Source organism: Amblyomma maculatum, chromosome 3, assembly GCF_055883805.1.
Source record: "Amblyomma maculatum isolate TAMU_Amacu chromosome 3, ASM5588380v1, whole genome shotgun sequence".
Classification (NCBI taxonomy): Eukaryota; Metazoa; Arthropoda; class Arachnida; order Ixodida; family Ixodidae; genus Amblyomma; species Amblyomma maculatum.
In genome coordinates this window covers 147825124-147840175 of record NC_139346.1, presented here as the reverse complement: position 1 = coordinate 147840175, position 15052 = coordinate 147825124, and the positions used below count along the sequence as shown (strand labels likewise).

General features: G+C 42.7%; 1 protein-coding gene across 1 annotated transcript; it reads right to left on the bottom strand.

Annotated features, from left to right (window-relative positions):
- Positions 1 to 2234: 2234 nt before the first annotated feature.
- On the bottom strand, positions 2235 to 2930 carry LOC146196349 (uncharacterized). Its single transcript, XM_084596968.1, has one exon. It carries the CDS (start codon positions 2928 to 2930, stop codon positions 2235 to 2237), a length of 696 nt encoding a protein of 231 aa, XP_084453094.1.
- Between the last annotated feature and the right edge of the window lie 12122 nt (positions 2931 to 15052).

The following is a 15052-nucleotide window of genomic DNA, read 5'->3' as shown; positions in this document are numbered from 1 at the left end:
ATGACAAGAAAATATCGTCAGTCTAGCAGAGTGCAACTGTTTACAGTGGAAAGGCTATGTGAGGGCAAAACTCAATATCTGCTTTGGGTGCTCTGCCACTGCGAGAGGGCCTCGCCCGAGTCACCAAAGGCGCCATACTGCGCAAGCACAAAGCGAGCTGTGGTGCAGGGAAGCATGCGTTCCAGGCAAGGACCGATGAAAGAAAACATAAGGTAGCGCTGTGCCTACATAGGCGAGATAACATTCCATGGGAGACCTCACTAAGAGCTCCGCAATAAGGCGTGTTTAAAAATTTTACGAATGAAGACGAACCTCACGTAAGGCATTCTCATTCAGTTAAGGCGCGTGTCGAAATTCGGCCCAAGCCCTTTTAATCCTCTCCTTATACGCATCTATAGGTTTTCTCATTTTTGTATTTATTGTTCGACTTAGAAATCAGTAAAATATCACAAGAACCTCAACGACAAAGTGGTCACGATGAGGTCAGAGTGGAATGATGAGCTGCTGCAGAAAGGGTCTCATCGATGCTCTCTCGAGAAAAGTAAAAGAACTGAAAAGAATCGGTGCCACTGTATAACCTGGGAGTGTCTATAACCACGCGTTGTAGCGATGCATTCGTATATTAAACCGAGCATGATAGTACTTCCGGGTACCTACTTTATTCCAGCATGTAAAAATGTCAACATACAATTCAACCCCATTTTAAACGCAGGAAACGGGCACGCTTACGGTGTTCACCTGAGCGGCCTTCGCGCAGATGAGTGCGCTGAACAATAATAAGTACTAGTATCCTATGCTAATGCTACTTCACTCATGTCCCTCCCTTCTTTTTTTTAACTCCATGACAGTGCAAGAAAGCTCCCTCGATCTGTACTGACGGTTAGTGGCCTATACGACTGCTTATCCCTTACTACAACGCGTGCTTTTCAAATCTTGGCAGATTGTAGTGGCGCGTTTTGAAGAAAACGCTGACAGCGGCGCCGGTCCATCACTTCGAGAGAGAGAGCGCGAGCGCTTTGTAAATTATTATTGTGTTTTTAAGTGCAACTTTATTGTTGCACTACTGCATCGCGGAAGGGCGCAAATACTCAGGTTTTCTTTTTCATATTTCCCTCGCTTTATTTAACTTCTGGAATAGAAGAACCACATAGGAGATTGGTTGACAAAAAAAATCTGGATTAGCTGTTCTTAAATCCAGCTATGAGCTAGCGGAACACACTTGACCTCGAATAAAATAACAAACATTTCATTAATGAGCATTATACAATATTCAAGTGGACACATTAAAAATATAGCTTGAGAATCGCGACACCGCCGGGAACAATGTATGACAGCTGCGTCGCACGGATTTGAATCCTTGTGTCAAGAGACGTCACACACCGTATGTTAACATCTTTTATCCAGATATATATGTTAGCAAGGTGGCGCTTTGCACTCATAAAACACGATAGTTAGTTTTCAGGCTAACTGAAATTTTCACATTAGACCGCTGCTATGTTTTGAAATAAATATATACCAGGATTTTTGCCTCAAATGTTGTTTATTCAAAATACCGTCTTGACGAGTGTTGGTATTTTGAGAGCAGCCTGTTCTTGCGGTAGTATTTCCGTTTCTGCAAAAAGAAAGGTAGGAGAATAATTGAAAATATTCGTATTTTGGAGTAATTTATTCAAGAATAATGCTATATCAATTATATGCTGAGCTTTAGCGATCCAAGTTTGGTACAGATCATGATAGTGTCATGCCAAGCGATTTCATGATTTTCAATTATAATGAAAGAGGGGGGAGGTATAGGTGCTCACTCTGTATTCCTGGCATAGGCCCTGATCATATGGCAAAAATTATTTCACCCATGGTGCACAGAAGTGTCGATGAATTTTTCTTGCACTTTCCTGCGTTCTCTTGCCACCAGCGTTCTTGTATTCATAATGCCTCCCGACCGTGTTGAAGTATTACAAGCTCCTATAAGCAATACAAGCTCTTCAGTATTCTAGCCTTGAATGTACCGCTCCCTGTAGGGCAGTTTTCTTTTCCACTAATCAGTGTTGGGTCGAGAGCTGCCGTTGCTGCTGCCTGAAAACATCTACGCACACAGTTCACTGGTCAAGGCGACATATTTAGCGCCTTTTAGAGAATTTCAAACAGGCTGAAACAATAATCATGGCTTTTCAACGCAACCCTCAGCAATATTTCCACACGGCAAGTGAGGGAGAAAAAAAAAACAAGCGTTTTGGTTACTTACATTTCTTCTTACGGAGGAAGAGGTTGGTGTAGTGGAAGGGAGTTCCAAGGCCATAGCCGTAGTTAAGGCCGTAAGCACCAAGGCCAAAGCCGTAGCCAAAGTGGCCCAAGCCGTAGCCAAGGGTATCAACGCCGTAACCGTAAACTGGAGCTCCCAGGACGGGAGCAGCGTGGTACGCAGGGACAGCTGGAACAGCATGGGCCACTGTCTCCACCTTGGCCACAGCCGGAGCAGCCGCCAGGACAGGAGCAGCGGCGACAGTGGCAACGGCAGAGGCAGCGTGGTAGGTGTCGACTCGGGTAACGGCAGGGGCCGCCTGAACGGTGGTCACCTTTGCAACGGCTGGAGCTGCAGCGACCGTGGCAACAGCCGGAGCAGATTGAACAGTGGTCACCTTGCTCACGGCTGGCGCTACGTGGTAAGTATCGACCTTGGTGACTGTAGCTGGAGCGGCAGCGGCTGCAACAGGAGCGGCGTGAACCGCAGCCACAGCTGGAGAAGCATGGTATGTGTCGACGCGCGTCACAGCGGGAGCAACAGCAGCAACGGCTGGAGCAGAGTGGTATGTCACGGCTGCTGAGGCGGGAACAGCGGCCAGGGCTGGAGCACCGATGTAAGCTCCTAGAGGAACACCGGGGATCACACCAAGGCCTGTGGTGACGACTGGGTGGCTCAGAGCGCCAGCCATGAAGGCGAGAATGATGCTTGCACAGAACTGGAAGGAAAAGAGGCTAAGGAGATGAGGCGTTTTATTGCCGCTAAATCAAGCATACTCATATGCGTGCCTATTTCTGTAGGGCCTTCCGAGTTTAATTGGAGGAAATAAAGGTGTTAGACGGAATAACAACTTATAGAACAGTGGAAGTGTTTCATATTTTTTATTGTCCTATAACAATAAATGCTCAACACTCGGCGCTCTGATATCGTCTCAGAAGTTTTTAACATAATGTACGTTTCTGTTAGTTGTACTTCCCATCGATTGATGAATAAACTGAATCTTTTAATACCATGCGACTTTGTTTATGAAATAACAGCAGCGGGATGGGAAGGCTGAATCATACATTGTTTCTAGCCGTAAAGAGCCTATACATTCTTCTCTGGTAGCTATTAAATGGATACCAAATTTTTCTTCCCCTGTTACCTAAAACGTATTTGACGCAATTATAACCTCAAGAAATATTTTGAAAGCAACTGTCTTGTTAGGGTATCTTTCTTACATTGCTTCACGGTTGATTCAACATGCATAGGCGCTGTACCATAGTACGCATATATGCGATGCGTTTAAAATTGTCCTCCGCACAATAAATTATTCGATAGCTATCAAAATGGCAAAATTGTCTCAATCTTTAGAAGCTGGTGGTGTGAATTCTTTGCACTTAAGGCAATCATAGTTGTTGCTTGCTCCAACCCTTGGAAGGTAACTCGGTACTGTTGAAGTTCACAGTGATCGGGAGCCTTTTTATACAACACTGGGCGCATAACGGCAAAACAGGAGAAAAAATATCCGAAAAAAAAAAGAGCTCGCATGAAGGCTTGACCGCAGTTGTTTATCCACCCTTTGTGGAGATAAATATGCGCCGCTCTGCATGTGGAATGCTTCCTAAGTAATGTTTTCTGTGAAGAAAAATAAATCAGCTATTGGACTTGTCTGCATATAAGTACCACCAAGTTTCCTTCAAAAACGTGCTCCTAATGTTGAAGAAATTTGGAAAACCCGCTTTAACTTTGTAGATGACCACATGGTTTAATACTTGCGAAAGCTAGAGGCCGCCAGTTTATCGCCATATCCTAACCTCCGCAATCGCAGCTCGTCCTTAAGATGCTTACCATCTCAGCCTGTTTTCAGCCCCTTTCCTTTCTGTATTATATTGCAGTAGCACCAACGGTATATCAGGTACAGGTTCAGTAAAACCACTATGGTACTTGCTTAATCACTTTGGCACGTTAGAGAGTGCACCTTTACGGCTCTTTTTCTTTTCTTCCTTCTCGGCAGTTCTAATTACAAATAGTTTGGCATCCTTGAGCATGTATGTGTTAGCCAGCCAAGCGAACGATGGAAAGAGCCTTCGTTGCCTGCGGCAAGTAAAAAGCTAAAGATGAGAAGGATAATATTCTACGTCCCTCGCACACTTTCTAATTGGCTCTCCTCCGCCAGCACAATTTATTCTGCGTTATTGAAAAAAAAAAAAAAAAAGATGTGCTATTCACAAGTATTGGACAAAATTTCGAAAACGATGCTTGAAAATGATTTGTTCACGCATTGCAAAAAATACCCGCAGCGTATCACAGGTATCGACCGCGCAAAAGACGAAACTACGGCACTTACTTAGAACATAATTTTTTTGATGGTTCCGAATGCTTAGATTCCGTGGTAAATAGCCTCAAATGTAAACAAACACTTAAACGATGGCATGAATGGCAGTACAAGAACCTCTAGGCGAGAAAAAGTTATATATCAACAGGTATACTGATTTACCCATCCATTTGCAAGTAAGCATTATTTTTTTTTTCATGGCTGAACAGTTATACAGTGCGTAAGCATTGTTTTCGGTGTCGGTGAATTTCTAGAAATTCATTAAGCGCTCACATGATTTTTGGGGGGCTGTGTGTCAAAACTTCACAATGGATGAACATGCGGTAATCTGGTTCTTACTTTCCCATGCTTTCCTCTTTCCGTGCAGTATCGGCAGTGAATGCCAAAATGACCAGCCACAGCGTCACTTGTGTTGTTATTGTGTTTCCCTTGTTGGTCTTAGAGACATCTACCTGTTTTCTCCGCATAGTGCTCGCTACATGTCAGCTAAATACTATTAACTACTTTGCTGGCGCCCTGTACAAATAATTTTTGGTGCTTCTTAGCATAGCCCGCCTTGCTTTTGATGCAATGATTTAGCGTTTATGGGGTACAGAAAAAACAACATCCACATCGACCCGTGAACCCACTTCTTTTAGGCTGTGCAAAATTTTATCAAGTTTGGATAATCGTCCACCTGCTTCTTTCTTCTCTTCACCCTTCAATGCTCCGTTGTGGCCAGAACTCTAATTTATCCTTTCAACAAGTTCTCTGGGATAGATAATAAGATATAGCTTGCTCATGCTGCAGTCTCTAGCTGTTTCACTTTACTAAGGAAGCTATCTTAGAGCTCAGGCCTTATCGACTTCTCCGGGTTGTTTCGAAAACATAATTTTTCTCTGGCACGCTTGACAAGTTTAGAATGAACAAGCCAGAATGGCATGAGACTCTTGGCTCTTTGGCAGCTATTGCTAGCATACGTGGTAGTCACAGGAGCGCCTGGAAAGCTGTAAGAAACTTAGAGTCTTCTCTGGGGCCAATTCAGGGATTTAACCAAGGCGGTTTAGTCCTTCAAAAAATGTATTTTTTTTTACCAGGCGCAAAATGGAGAATTAAATTTAAAGCGAGAAGCTCAAAGTCGTTGCCATTAGTGATGACTGCAGCATTATGGAATGCTACCACACTATTACAGTCAATATGTTCTTCCGCTCAAGACAGTAATTTGTTTTGGGAAAGGAAATAGCACATGTTTAGTTTCACGGGGATTAACGTCCCAAATCGTCTCAAGCTACAAGAGGCGCCGTAGTGGAGGGCTTAGGAAATTTCGACCGCCTGAGGTTCTTTAATGTGCACCGACATCGCATAACATATGGCCGCCTTCCATCCTCGGGAAATGTATTGGATGGATGGATGGATGGATGGATGGATGGATGGATGGATGGATGGATGGATGGATGGATGGATGGATGGATGGATGGATGGATGGATGGATGGATGGATGGATGGATGGATGGATGGATGGATGGACGGACGGATGGATGGATGGATGGATGGATGGATGGATGGATGGATGGATGGATGGATGGATGGATGGATGGATGGATGGACGGACGGACGGACGGACGGACGAACGGACGGATGGATGGATGGATGGATGGATGGATGGATGGATGGATGGATGGATGGATGGATGGATGGATGGATGGATGGATGGATGGACGGACGGACGGACGGACGGACGGACGGACGGATGGATGGATGGATGGATGGATGGATGGATGGATGGATGGATGGATGGATGGATGGATGGATGGATGGATGGATGGATGGATGGATGGATGGATGGATGGATGGATGGATGGATGGATGGATGGAATATAGGAGCGTCCCCTTTGAAACGGGGTGGTAGCAGTAGCTATCATGCTCATTTTTCTCCCTATATCTTAATTATTGATTTAGAATCATTAACTAAACCATTATTCTATTTATTAAATTTTGTTCTTACATTACTAACATTATGTCACTTCTCTGCTTTTAAGCCACCAATCTCCCAGTCGTGTTTTGCTAGTTTCCACTGCCGGTTTATTCACCCGGCCACTGTTATCTCTAAACCCCAGAGCTTCAGGAACAGTGATTGCGCCTGCACGAACTTCCGGATGGATACCATTACATTCAAGTATAATATGGTCAATTGTTTCACTGGAGTTTCCACGTACAGCACATGCGTCATCTCCAATGTTAAATTTCTTTTTGTGGCTGCGTGTTCTAAGACACCCTGATCTAGCTTCAAAAAGTAGTGCACTGCCTCTTTAGTTATCAAAGAAATCTTCCTTCCTGATCTGCATTTTCCACTTTCGGTATAATTCCACATTATGTTTCTTTTCCATCGATTTATCCAATTTTTACCTTCTGTGTTTTTCACCTGTTGCTTAATGCTTTTTATTTCTCCGTCCTTGTTACTAGCATACTTACTTGTTAGTTTCCTAGTTCTTTTAATCCATTGTGAGTCAACGCTTTTTAGGTACAGGTATTTAAATACTTTAGCTGCTTATCTGTTCCTGTCCAATTTCCTTAGGCGTTCCTCATATAATATTTTACTCTGAGCTTCCCGTACTTCGAAAGATGCCCAGCCAATATCTCCCTATACCGCCTCATTTATAGTTTTGCCGTGGGCACCTAGTGCTAATCGTCCAACGGATCTCTGATTTGTTTCTAATGTCGACTGTACCTCTGATTTTAGGCCCAAAACCGCATTTCCGAAAGTAAGTCCGGGAACCATAATTCCTTTCCAAATACCCCTCAAAACCTCATACCTATTCTATCCCCACAATGCCTTATGCTTCATTATCCCGGCATTCCTTCGCCCTTTGGCCTTAAGTGATTGCTCATGCTTTCCAATGTATGCCAATCCTTCGTTTACCCATACCCCCAGATATTTATATTCTGCTACTCTAGGTATTTCAAGGCCTTGTATTTTAAGACCCTGATCAGTTGAGCCGTTGAAAATCATCAGAACCGACGTAACTGCGCTAAAACTGAAGCCTAGAGCGTCCCCTTCGTCTCCGCAATACTTAACTAGAGTTTGCAATTCTATTGAGCGGCCTAAACACTGCGCCACAGCGGCGGGGTGAAAGTAGTACAGATATAAATGTCGACGTCGCAGGCTTAGATGGCTTGTAGAGCTTCTTAGAAAAGTTGATAACCTGTTTAAATTGATAGATTTTAAACTTACATATACAGGGTTATCAGAAGCGAATGCAACCGCTAAAGTGATTCAGTGATGGATACGCTAGGCTACTGAACCGGAGAGCCAGGGTGTGTAAAACACAGCGATAATAGTCCTTAGATTTCGCGTTTTTCTGCTGTTTGGTTTATTTCAATATTCTTTTTTAGTTTACACATTTATTCCATTATAAAATGTCCAGAAACTAGGGGCACATGTTGTTCGTTTGGAAAATATTTAAAAATAAATCTGCGTAATTCGTGGCTTTCGAGCTTCTTTATATTGTTGGTGACGTCTCAAAAGGAGACCAATTAAAATACAATGTTTGGAACCTGGGTATAAATTTATTATACCTGGTGTTAACATCTAAAATGTGATTGATATCAGCTCAATCAGTTGGCCAATTCATGTTTAGAAAGCTTCTAGTGTTTCAGGAGATATAAATGGATGTAGTTTTGTTTGTTAGGCTGAGAGGTCTTCAATTCAATTCGTTTATTTCCTTTGAAGAGGAGAAAACTGGATTAAAAGCCGTGAGAACGGCTTGACGTGAATCCAGGCTTATTACAATCTGGCATTCTGATACGTACGACTATCGTATCTTCGTTTGAAAGATTAAAAAAGCACAAGTATAATAAATACATGTGAAACCATCGAATCCACAGAACTTATAGAAATTGACAAGTTACACAGTAAAATACAAGAAAAAAAAGAAACACATCAATGAGAGCAAACAAAACATGAATATTAAAGCGTATTACGCACACCACGTACGCAAATGGGACAAAAAAAATAATTTCAGCATTGGATTTAAGGAGCATTAAACTTACGGAGTGGGAAAAAAATATGGAGAGGTGATCACTTTCTTCAAAATTCGATGTCCCGGATCGCTAGTTTTCATTTGCTGCATTAGATTTGAATAAATAAAGTAATACTGACGATGATGGAATCATGGGTGTTGTTTCGGAAATGTCATTGCAAAAACCACTTTAATCATGTAATGACTAGAAGTCTGTTCCTTGGGAGGACGTTTTCTTTAGATCTGCATTAAAAACGTCATCATTAGTTGTTATTTATTGGAAATACTGCATCTAGGAGGAAATGGTCATAGATTTAAAAATATAAGGAATTTAATTTCTAGGACGGTAAAATAGGGCGGACAGATTGCCTCCATTTTTACCGCAAAGTGTTTCGTAGTCTGATCAGAAGGCTGCGATGATTTAAATGTTAACATAGTTGTAACAGGGCTTGTAGGGACCTGCCTCCTCCTGTTTTCTTTTTTTTTTTGTACAATTTAAACTCATGTTGTCAACATCTCGATGAGCAAAAAGCTACTGCCTCTCCCGTGAACAAGAGTGGACGCAAGACTGCAATAGTTACAGATATGGGACCGTGGCGCCATCATTGGGGAGGGCGCGCAAGTCTTTGAAACGAGCAGCGCCTCTCATCTGCTCACCATGTTTAAACATTCTAAGGCTGAACAGCCCCAATACCGACGCCAAACGCGAGCTTAGTGCCCTGCTAGACTTCATGGCACCCTCAGCCTCACCTAACCCACCCCCTTCCCCTTTAGGATTCAGGTCATCCTTTGAATTAAGAATTATGAATGAATGTATATGCTCCTCATCCTGGAGCTCCGCTATTACCCTGCAGCGGCCCTGTCTCGAAAGCCATTGACGGCTAACGGATGACAACGAAACATAGGTGCCATGTACCTGCTTTTTGAACTGCGGCATTATGAATGACAGAAGTAAAATTAATCTTATTTGAAATGATGACCAGCTTGAGTGCTACCTAAATGACCTCTGAGAGAAAATTGACAATGACGTCTGTAGCTCGTTTCGAAACGTATGCACGCGGTTCCTATACGAGGGAGGAAAATTCGTCACATGAACACTCAAATTCATCGCCTTGAATTTCATTCGCAGTCCGGATGTTCGCCTTTGGGTGTCCGGATGGCGGCTCACTGTAACGGCTCGACATTGCACCATGCTCACCGACTACTGAGCAAGAAGTATTTCATGCAGTTATCTGAATTTTTATTGTTACCGGTCTTAGTAAAAAATTACACTAAAAGGGGTGTTGAAAGTCTTTTGTAAAATTGATGCATAATATGTGTTCGACTCAATTGATCTAGGATTTAAAAGCAACAGCTTTAAACATAAATTATTTCGTCCAATATATTTGCCAATTTTTGGGGCAAGAATGAAATTGTTGGCCATGGCTGATTTGATAGGTGACAATCATTAGTGAAAACATGCTAGCTGGAACCGTTGCTATTTATCTTCTGTAGATTTTCGGGTGATCGTAGTACAATGATATGATTCATTGCAACTCCAGAAGCTAACGCCATTTTTTTTTTTCCAAACGCACTTGCAATTACAAACGCATTTGCAGACAATGAAAGTACTAAAAACTTTTAATGATAGGGGCATATGCCCTTTATGTAGACACCCGCCGGTGTGAACAGATCTGGGTAGTATCTGTAAGTGGCAGTATTTTTCCTGAAATTCGAGAGCGATGCTGTGTTTCTTGCGGGGCCGCAACTGTAGGATTACTTTTTCATTGCTTTCGTCTTTTGTGGCTCCTCTGTGACACAAGTCGATGTCAATTCGTGTTATGGATTCTCCATTAGCTTCACTGATCTCTTGAGGCATCTGCTCAGGATTTTCATGTACCTGCTCCTCAACTGCTTTCTTTTATGCTTTGATTGTGTACGAATATTGCTCGGCATAGCATAAATCGGGTTTTTGGTCAGGTCTTTCTCAAGCCTAATCGTCCACGCTGAAGCTTTCATTTCGGCTTTTGAACCAATTGTCCTCGCACATAAGGACTTATATTTTTATCATGCGAGTTGCTCATGAAAGGCGTGCTTTCTTTTATCTCATTCATCTTCGTGATAAGCTTCCCTGCTGAGATTGAAGAGTGCGCTCAAGGCAATCTTTTTAGTTCTGATTGTTTCTTCATTTATGTTTACAAATCTTACAAACAAATGTCAGCTTTAATAGTCGTGTTAATGCGCACACAATGCTTTTATAAGGAACGTGAATGGGCAACAACTTCAGCTTGGTCAGCTTTAATAGTCGTGTTAATGCGCACACAATGCGGATATAAGGAACGTGAATGGGCAACAACTTCAGCTTGTTCTGCAGGAATAAAGCGAAAGAATATTCGCATGTACCGTTTTCTGGGGAGGTTTTTAGGTTCCGCCCACTGTTTTTCTCAACACACTGTGCCATAGTTTGAAGGTTCATTTATTTACAGTGTTCCGCGCTCGTGTTTTTCCCTTACCCAGAACATCATTTCGCTTTTAGGACCTTATCGAATTTTCCACTTTCGATATGTATAGCCTTTATGTTAATATATATATATATATATATATATATATATATATATATATATATATATATATATATATATATATATATATATATATATATATATATATATATATATATATATATATTATTGCGCTCACTAGCCTGTCATTGTTTTACCTTCCCATATGGCGCGGGTAAACGTTGCCGTATGGCATCGGCAGGCTGTAAATAAGACCTTCTCTGCAGTCGCCAAATGTTTTCCTGTGCTTCAGGGACTGATTTGCTTTTTTACTTTGAAAGGTGCTTTCATACTGAAAATTTTGCGACGTTATCAGCGACTGAAACATATAATGTGAACACCAGCTCACTGGCCTATATTTTTGTCTTCACGTTTTGTGAACTCATGTGCACATACGAATCCACTGATATTTCTTAACAGTCGTCAGGCACGTTTCTTACCAGTCATCATTGCAGCTACCGATACCAAGGTAGGTTAGTATAAGCACCTAATTTCGCTGTTTTATTTTTGCTACAACTACCTTGCATCTTGTGTGCACATGACTTCTCAACCGCCTTCTTAAAACGTATGGTTACAATGGCTATATTTATATTAACGTTGAGTGTGCCGAATGACATGCCAAGCAGCAATTTATATTTAGGGGGACGTACTCGTAGCTCCAGCATGTGTGGTCTTTTCGCACTCTAGCGTTACGCCCAGGAGACGGATTTTCTTCTTTTCTGGAAATTAACAGATCATCTGAACTGCCTGAAGTACCTTACAAAACACCGTTACTAAACTGGACAATACTTTTGTAGCGAACGCTATGCTAGGCTAGTCGGCGGCACATTTCGGGTTCTCCTCGGCGCAGGAGCCTCGGGCTATAAAGCAACACAAGTAGTTTTCTGGGCACCGGCGCACACCAACATAGAGGGCAACATGAGGGCAGACAGCCTGGTTCGCGAAATCACGCACCGAGCCTTGCTGACAGAAGACCTCGTGGACCCCGTGATGGTGGACCCGACGTACGCAGATATTTTTTGAATCACTACAGAGGCAGCAGGTTAAAATACCCTCCGCCCCACAAGCGACTCACACAAGAAGAAGCGACCAGCTGGAGAAGACTGCAGACTGGCACCTTCCACAACTTATACATTCTAAACAAAATGTTTCCCACACAGTATAGAGATAGCTGCCCCTGGTGCGGAGACAGTCCGACCCTATACCACGTCACATGGGAATGTAAACACAACTACACTTTCCACAAACAAACTAACCCGAGTGCGGAGCAATGGGAGGGCCTGCTAACCAGCTGCGAGCTCACCGCCCAAAGGGCATTGGTGCAGCACGCATGCGACGTAGCCAGGACCAGTGGAGCCCTGGAATGAGGGAACCACCCGTGCTAAGGAGTCTCCAACGGTGGCGAAGAAGCGGCTGCAGGAAGACTCTCCGAGACTAACCAAAAGACCTCAATAAAGTTTTTTCACTCACTCGGGTGCGCGTCGCTAGTCACACCTGCGCATGTGCCGTAACCATGATAACTAGTTGCTCCAAGCACAGAAGAAGTAGAGAGAAGAGAAAGAAGAAGAAGAAGCCGGTCAGGTGGAGCAAGGTGATTCAGAAGACGCCATGAAGAATAAGACGTCAGAAGAAAGAGTGAAGTAGACGACAAAAGAGAGAAGAGGGAGAACAAAAAGAAGCCGATCAAATGTAGCAGAATGATTCGATAGATGCCAAGGAGACGTAGCGAATTGCCCATCACACCATCGGTTTGCAGCGAGGGCATTGGCGACGAGAACGTTCGAGTTAGACTTTGCTAACGATCCGTTTGGCAGCTTTCGCTACGCATATCCAGTATTATTCGAATTGAGCCACCATCAGTTTTTACAGGTCTTAAAAGTTGAATTAAACAACTTTAGGAAAGTCATTCAAATACCTGAAATATATGTTACTCAACACTGGTGCAAGGGAAACGCCGACGGAAAACCACACTTTCATTAGATAGAAATTCCCTTGCCGGCTGATAAAACAGGGCATGAAGAAGAAGGATATACATAAATATATTTTGTACGAGATATCTGTGGCCGTTTCGTAATCCAGTACTCCTATAGATCATCAATGCTCTTTGACGCACTTAAGCACATCTGAGTAGAGTAGTAAATGGTAGATTTCTTTAGTATCGATCACGTAGGTGCAGAGAGAGAGAGAGAGAGAAAACTTTTAATGAGCATAATATTCAGTAAAAATTCGCAGGAGCTGGGTGGTCGGTGCTGGCAGCAGCTGACTTGCGGACTAGCTGGATAATCCAGGCTTGCTGGTCCAGGTTGTCGCTGGTCAGGGCCGCCTCCCACTGCTCGTGTGTCGGGCAAGGCACTATTAACGTTGGGTCAGGTTTGTCCTGGCATTCCCAAGAGATGTGATAGAGTGTGGGGCTTGCACCGCACCAAGGACAGTAACTCGTGTATTTTGTTGGGCTTATCTTATTTAAAATTTGAAGATTAGGGAATGTGTTTGTTTGTATTTTTCTCCAGTCTATAGCGTCCGAGGAAGGAAGGTGTTTGTGTGGTGGTGAGAAAATTCTTCTTTCTAACCGTAGGTGTTCCAGCCTGTCGCCGTAGGGTCCTAGGAGAGGGGTGAGGTAGGGATGGGGATCCGCCCGGTTTGTGAGAGCTCGGGCTAGATCATTCGCTAACAAACACACACAAGCTAACAAAATACACAAAATACACAAGCTAACAAAGCCTTTTATAATTACGCTAGATGAGGTAGCGAATGAGATAACGTAGGTATAAAAGGCTTTGTTAGCTTGTGTATTTAGAAAGGCCCCTACTTCCAAGTTTTTATAATACTAATATTTGAATGTTTGTAGGTTTATAAAATGATTTTTTTAACTAGACACCCTGTGCGTTCGTTTTCATACTGAAAAAACTACGAGCTCATTTTGGTCCCTATTTTCTATAGCTATGTCACAACTAGATTTATGTTCTTACTCTTTTGCTCGTGTTTTAAGGAATGGCTAGTTAGATAATTTTGAAACGTGGAAATAATTTTATTTGTTTCGGCATTAAATATGGACTTTGAAAGCACCGCAAAGTCACCGTTCTTGTCTGCTGGCAGAGGACAAGAGGAATGTTTTATTAAGTAACTGAGAATTTTTATCACAGAAATCTTCAATGGGCCTGCATACATCGATACAGGATGTCAAAACCATCAGCGGTGCACCGATCTGCGTTGTCATCGACAGCCAGTCGGGACATACTTGACATACGAAGGGCACCAACTCCTGAGACGGTTGTTAAGAACCTGCCTAGTTCATTGCGTAAATTACGGCATGCACTTACCATGTGTCGGCAGAATGTGAAGTTGCGCATGCAACACAATGCTGACAAGCGGCGTCGCGCGCTCATTTTGAGACAAAGAGCGCATGCACTTCTTCGAAAATGGGCGAAGCAGTGACAATTATTTATTCTTTTTTCATAAATTCTTCCGATTTCCCTCCCGCAGTCCATGCAGAAGTGGACAGAATTGAAAAAGAATACAAAGCAGTGGAAATAAAGTAAAAGAAATTCTAGTGCTTCTTGCAGTGTTTAAAGAAGGGTGCCACTACGTAACTTTTTTCCATTCTTCCGTCGATTTCTTTGCCTCTTAGAATAAAAGCACACATATAAGAGATACACTGGTAATAAAGAATTTGGATCTGTCGTTGCACTTGACCGCGAAGAAAGTAACAAGATTTTCCTTGAATATTCTTCTATAAAAAACGATCTAGGCTGAATTTAAAACGTAAGTTCAGGATTGCTGCACGGCTGGAAACGACTTGTGTGTAGTTTAAACCAGCTAGTTTGCACCGCAAATGTGTCCATTTTTTTACCTAGATCGCCCGCCGAGTATATGAGATAGCTTTCGGACAGATTACTGTGTTAAGTAATATGATGCCAATTGCACTCGTCACACAAGGCAGTGAGCATTGCGACTAACT